The sequence below is a fragment of the Elephantulus edwardii genome, unplaced genomic scaffold (assembly GCF_000299155.1).
Source record: "Elephantulus edwardii isolate Elephantulus edwardi_28Jun2011 unplaced genomic scaffold, EleEdw1.0 scaffold00008, whole genome shotgun sequence".
NCBI classification, from domain to species: domain Eukaryota; kingdom Metazoa; phylum Chordata; class Mammalia; order Macroscelidea; family Macroscelididae; genus Elephantulus; species Elephantulus edwardii.
This window is the reverse complement of record NW_006399758.1, coordinates 24,638,593-24,645,603: the sequence shown is the minus strand read 5'-3', so window position 1 is coordinate 24,645,603 and position 7,011 is coordinate 24,638,593. Positions and strand designations below refer to the sequence as shown.

At 37.6% G+C, this 7,011-nt stretch overlaps 1 protein-coding gene across 1 annotated transcript in view; it reads right to left on the bottom strand.

The window, feature by feature from the left end:
- The window catches only part of PKIA (protein kinase (cAMP-dependent, catalytic) inhibitor alpha), an 8,883-nt gene extending 2,975 nt beyond the window's left edge, over positions 1-5,908 (bottom strand). Inside the window, exon 1 of the mRNA XM_006880480.1 lies at positions 5,758-5,908. Coding sequence (XP_006880542.1) covers positions 5,758-5,908 — 151 coding nt within the window. The remainder of the gene's footprint in view (positions 1-5,757) is intronic.
- Positions 5,909-7,011: the final 1,103 nt, after the last annotated feature.

Sequence of the window (7,011 nt, the reverse complement as noted above, 5' to 3'; positions counted from 1 at the left end):
AAAGCAGCCTGAACTTCTTCTTTCATCACCATAGGCTCTTGCTCATATGTTGTTTCATGAAATTCTTCTGTGTCTTCCAATTCCTTTCGATACAGTGACAACCAAAACAGTATGGTACCGGTACAATGACAGACACACAGACCAATGGAACAGAATTGAGAATCCAAAAATAGACCCAGCTCTCTATGGTCAACTGATATCTGTCAAGGAAATCAAAGCTATCAGATGGAGAAATGACAACCTCTACAACAAATGGTGCTGGCAAAACTGGACTTCCACCAGCAGAAAGCTGAAACAAGATCCATATCTCACACCAACAAAAATCATCTCAAGATGGATCAGAGATCTGTGAGTAAAGCCCAAAACCACAAAGTTCATAAGAGACAAACTGGGATCAAGCTTAGAAAGCCTAGTCTACGGTATAAAGAGACTGCCAAATACACCCCAAAATGCACAGTGTGAAGAGGATAAAACTGATGAAAGGGATCTTCTAACGATTAAATCCCTATGGACATAAAAAATTATTCCCAACAGGGTGAAAAGAGAACCTACCAGCTGGGAACAAACATTTGGTAATACCAACTCAGACAAGAGTCTCATAACAAAACTACAGAAGAATACTCCTGGGCTTCTACAAGAAAAAAACTGATAACCCAATCACATAATGGGCAAAAGACAAGGAAAGAATTTTTACACAGGAAGATATTTGAATGACCAACAGACACTTGAAGAAATGCTTAAAATCACTGACAGTAAGAGAGATACAAATCAAAACCACAATGAGATATCATCTCACTCCAGTAACAGTGGCAAAGTTTAACAGGATAGCAAGTAATAAATTTTGGAGAGGATGTGGCAAGATAGGAACTCTGGACATTTGTTGATGGGATTGTAAAAGTGGTACAACCAATTCTGGAAGTTTGGTGCTTTCTCAAAAAGCTGAACATAGAAATTCCATATGATCTAGCTATTTTACTGCTTGGAATATACCGAGAGACAAATGGAGATTTGTACACCAGTGTTCATAGTAGCATTATTTACCATCACAAGAACAGGGAAACAGCCCAGATGTTCACTACAATCGAAAGGATTGAGAAACTATGGTACCTGCATACAATGGAATACTACACAGCACATAGAAGCAATGATTTGGAAATTATTACCTAGTTTGGTAGAGACTGGAGAGCATTATGCTGAGTGAACTGATTCAGTCCCACAAGGACAAATACTATATAAAACCATTACTGCAGAATGAGTATGAGGATGCAAGGGGGTGGAGGGTGGAAGCAGAGGAGGAGGATGTGTGTGGGGTTGGGGGTGGGGGGTAGATTAATCATGAAGTTGTACAATTTGATGGGGAGGTGAAGGAAATTGGAAATATTTGAAAAAAAATAAAGACTGAAAAAGTCTGAAATACTAATAGAGGTGCAGGTATTTTCCTTGTAAGTAGATCACAATCAAGATGTTGTTGCTATTATGTGCCATCAATTTGCCTGTGACTCACAGTGACCCTATGTACAAATGGCTCTGAAGCCTGCCTGCTCTTTCCTGAGCCAATCTCACTGACTCTGACACACCTACCCTCATTATCCTAGTTACTGTGTCAATTCATCTAATCTAAGATCTTCCTCTCCAGTGTGGTCATCTCCAAGGATCAGCCTTTCCTGGTCACATGTTCAAAATATTTCTAGAACTGGCTAACCTAAATCAAACTCATGGCTTAAGAGCGAATTTTGTGTTCATTTAGTCTCATGTGACCCTTTATTGGGATTTTTTTAAAAAATAAGTTTTTATTTCAATTATATTGATCATAACGAACATTTACAGAGAAGTTAGGTTTTCATTCATTCATTGTTGTACAATTCCCTCCCTTCACTCCCCCTTCCCCCTCACCATTTCACTTTTTAAAAAAATATTCATTCATGTTTGCACAATTACCTACCCCCTGCTCTAAATCTTGCAAAGAGGAGATTGTCCATCTTTCTCGACTGGAGTGTATGCTAAAGTTCACCAACTGATCTTTTAGTTAGCAGGCTGACATCTCCATACTACACTAGGCCTTCATAACTGGGAACATTATGACTAAAAACAAAATAACTGACCTTTCAGAGTAGTTGGTGGTTATGTAGACTGTTCATAACAGCTAAGACATTTAATGGATGGAGGCTTAAAATTACCTGGTGTTTCATGCTGAAATGATAAATGCCTTTATTCTTTCTTAGAAATAATAAATATTGAGTAAATTTAACATTGAATATCTTCCTATTTTACTTTAATGATCCTTTTGGCATAATGTATAACCCACAGGACTGTTATCTGAAAGTCTGGAGGTTTTCATATATCAGTTTCTTCTCCATGAGAAAGATTAATACTCTCTCTTCACAACAAAATTTGCAGCCTTGGGCAGCTGGTAAGGGGTCACCATGAGTTATAACCAATTGGACAGGGGTACGTTTGGGTTTGGACTGTCATTTTTGGAAGGAACACATGAACATTTTCTAATATTTATAAAGCTGTTTACTTCTCCCAAGTTTATTATTGTTATATGCTGTCCAGTCAAAACCAACTGATAGCTGACCCTCCAACAAGCTTTCAGAAAGAAAAGATTGTCCATCTTTCTTTAGCTGAGCAGTGGGTGGATCTGAACTTCCTGCCTGTGGGTTCATAACACAGTTCCTTACCTAGTAGGACACCAGAGCTCCCTATTATTGTTTAGCTCAAATTAAACCAAAAGTAGAAGATAAAGGATATTATAGTGTGTCAGTCACTTGTAGTATTCCAAAGGCCTCCAAACTTCCTTTAAATAACATGTCTGTAATTCCAATAAAATCACCATCATAACTACATTCTCAGCAATAGCCTCAGTCAGTAGCACAGATCACAGTGAAAATGAACAAAGCTTCATATTAGGTCACTTTACATGAAAGGAAGGTATAAGCAATCCTTGGCCAAATAATATTCATATATTTGCATGAGGCTTGGTTACTAAGTAAAAAAAATCACTTTTTGGTGCAAAAATTAAAATAGTTCTTTAGCCCCACATGATCTTGAAACTCCCAACAATGATTGAATCAAACTATAGAAACAAGTAGCTTGTTGCCCACATAGAGGATTGGGTGTTGTTGTTATGTGCTGTCTAGTCAACACTTGCTCTTAGTGCCCTTACAAACAACAAATCAGAACTTTTTTCCTATCCTGTACAATCTCCACCAATTCTGCCATCCTCAAACTGTTGCAGTTATTGCAGCAATCCATCTAATTTAAGACCTTTTTGATCCTTCACCTTTCTTAGCATAGCATTTTTTCTAATGATTGGCCCCTCCTAAAAACATGCCTTCAGTGTATGAGACAAAGCTTTACCATCTATGCCTAAAAGCACCAAAACTGCACTTTCTCCAGACAGATTTCTTTGTTCTTTTGGAAGTCCATAACATATTCAATGCTCTTGACTAACACCACGATTCAAGGCATCACTTCTTCTTCAATCAGCCTAATTCACTGTCCAACTTTCAGATACATAAGGAGCAAGTGAAAATGCCATAGCATGAAGAACAGGCACATCTTGGTCTTTAAACTGACAACTGACACCATTACTTTTTAGCACTCTGAAGAGGTCTGTGACAAAAGGATTGGATAGCTTGCTGCTATTGTAAGATCTATTGAACCCTTGTGGAGTGGAATAAGACAAATAAGGTATATGAGAGGGCTGGTCAGTTTTTCATTCCTCTAGGCTTCAAGGGAGATGTGGAGAGAGAGAAGGAGGAACTGTAGTAAGAATGCTAGCCACTTAAGAGAAAGAAGGAACATGGCCTGAGGCGCCTGCAGAAGAGCTTGCTGATGGCCTGAAGCGAAGAGCTGTAACACCAGCTGGGGAAGGCCCTGGGCAGGGTGTGATAGCAAATGGTAATCAAGGACTGCTCTGATCAAGAATTATATGCTGCATTGTTTTCTGAACTTGAGTACCATGTTTCTTCTCTAATAAACACTTTAATTGTATTTTCCATGAGTTGTGTGTGGCCTCTCTCACCATATATAAATCAGTGAGCTCTGGTGTCCCAGTGGCAAAGTTTTACACTGCCAATCAAAGGCAAATGGTCTCAGTCTACCATCTGCTCCACAAGAGAAAGATGAGCAATCTCATTCCGTGAAAAACCTACTGAAAGTCAGGCATGAGTCAGTTCTGACTCAACAGTATGTAACAACAGTATTACAGTCATCTTTGGGCTGCTGTTAACTCTGTCTTCTACTTCCTGTCATTAGGAAACGATCTCTGAAGCCACACCATTATTTTTGCAGGCTTGCTGGACAAAACAATTTTGGAAATTGCAGTTAAGTTAAATTATACCAATATCTGTTAAGAGTTTATGGTTGGTTGATTCCTATTGATTCCAACTCACAGCAACTCTACGTACAACAGAAGGCAACAGAGGTGATCCTGGGCCATCCTCAGAACCACTGCTATGTCTGAGCCCATTGCTGAAGCCAGTGGGTTGAATCAAATGTTTATTATAGTTTGAATGGATAGCAGGAAGAAGGTTAGTCCAACCTTTCGACTGTAATGTTTAAAGTCAGGTTCTTCTTTATTCTTTTACAGAAAATATCTACCCATACTTCAATGATATTTTGTTTTCAACCAATTAAAACACTCTTTCGAGAAAATCATAGTCTAGTCTGAAAAATGGGTTCCAAAGAAGAGACTATATGTTGTTTTTATATATTCTTTTTACTATGTGAGCAATGAATAATCGACCAAAATGGGCAGATGGTCTGAATGTGCAGATTGGCACCCAATAAGAATTTAATAAACAGAAAAAGCTCTTTGAAATCAAAGGATAAAGTCAAATCAGGTCATATGCAGACATGAGAACATTTAAAGATGAAAAGTGACTACATAAATACAAGATGAGAAACTTGACTCCCATGGGGCTTGGGACTTTCTTGGTATCATAGCTCATCATAATGTTACAAATACAGAACTGTGGCTCAATAGATAGTTGTTGTCAAGTTGAAATAAAAATGGGGCATTTATTTAACTAGTTAAATAACAGATACCCTATTAATTGTTGCATAATTTTCTCCCTCCCCAGCCCCAGTCCACTCTGCTATGCACCTCTTATTCTGGTCTGTAGCCATGCAAATAATGCCCAATCATAAATTCCTTCTAAATAGTTTTTTCCTTCATCTGTTCCAATGCAGTATTGATTATTTATCCCCTCTTTCCTTAGTTTCCCTCAACCCTTACATCAGGCCTATTTTATAGCAGTAAGTGGCATTTATGCAACAATAAGTGAGTTTTTTTAAAATGAGCTGGATGGAGGGAGTAGGAAGAAAAATGTGCAACAATGAATGAATGAATGAAAATACAAGTTTTCTGTAAACTTTCATTAAAATCACAATAAAAATTTTCTTAAAAACCCCAACTACTCTACTAAATGTCAGAAATTGCCAACATTGTCCAGAATAGAAAATTCAACTTTGTTAAATGATCTACAATAGATAATTTCTTAATTTTCATAGATAATATTTTTCTATAATATGCAAAAAGCCTCTTAATTATTTCATCAATAAAATCAACTTAAGAAATTTGCATGACAGTGGATACTTTGGAAACAGAGTCTCAGATTTTTATCTGGTCTAAGTTTCTTTATAATTGTTTCTGCTACATTATATTTACAGGTACCTTTCTATGCCTTAATAACACTGTGGAAAAGCAGAGAATTGTTATATGTACATAGAGAAACATGTCAACCGACTTACCTGTCTTGTTGATATCAAGACCTGCTAATTTCAAGGCTAATTCATTGCTGTTGCCACTTGCAGAGGAAACCAGGATATCATGGATAGCATTTCTTCTACCTGTTCTTCCTGAAGCAATAAAATCTGCATATGTAGTCTCCACATCAGTCATTGCTAACAAATATCCACATAGCAGGGACTGCAGAAGAGAGAAAAATCAGCAGGTAACTATCAAGTTGGCCAAAGAATGGAAAATAAACATTAGCAAAGGTATTTATTAAACTAGGGGCATAATGCAAAATAACTGGGTTAGGTTGTTTTCGTCTGGTTTTTAGCATGTTTACAAGGCAAGTAGTGCTTTTGGAAACGTCTCCTATAAAAGGCTACCTGGTAACTCTACCAGGATTTAAACAGTAGTTCAGGATCTTTGTCTCACTACAAAGTGCTGTTGCTGTCCTATAAAAGCAGCTGTAGACAATTATGTAACAAACAGACATGGCTGTGTCCCAATAAAACTTTATTTATGGCAACAGGCAATTGACCAGGTTTGGTTTCCAGGCCAGTTCGTTGAAACCTGGTTCAGGGAGTTTGGAGTGAATGCACTAGCCATTTCCCTGGAGGATTTGGGAACCGGCTTTTGTAAAGATTTATAGTCTTGTAAACACTCTAACTCTATGGAACAGTTACAGGGTTGCTATGAATTGGAACTGCTTGAGGGTGTGTGTGTGTGTGTGTGTGTGTGTGTGTGTGTGTATCTACCAGCTCCTCTGAAGAAGTTCCAGCGCTGTGTTGTTCTTCCATAAAGATTATGGACTACAAAAACCTCTGGCACAGCTCTACTCATGTGACATAGAGTTACTATGAGGTGTAATTAATTTAGTGGCACCTAATAACAGTAGCATTTTAGTCAGCGGTAAACACAAGGGAGGAAAATTTGTTGTGTGTAGCCTGTTTTGGATTTGGTTTTTTTATTTTTGGTTTTGGGTTTTGTTTTAGGTTTTTGGTGGGGTTTTTTTTTCCAGTATTTCAGTAAAAATTTATTATTTTTTGTAAAAATTACTCAATAGTTAGTTATAGTAATAAAAATGTTTTCCAGAAAAATTTGAGCTCTGCAGCATATCATGTGGGAGAGTTGAGAGAGAGTGGCCTATTCCAGGGGTAAGCAGAAGGTGACAACATTGTAAGTGGTTCTAGTCAGAACTGAATCGCAGCTATAGGATCTGCAATGAGTCAATTCCAAATCATCAGCAATGAGTTTGAGTTCTGAGTTTTTGA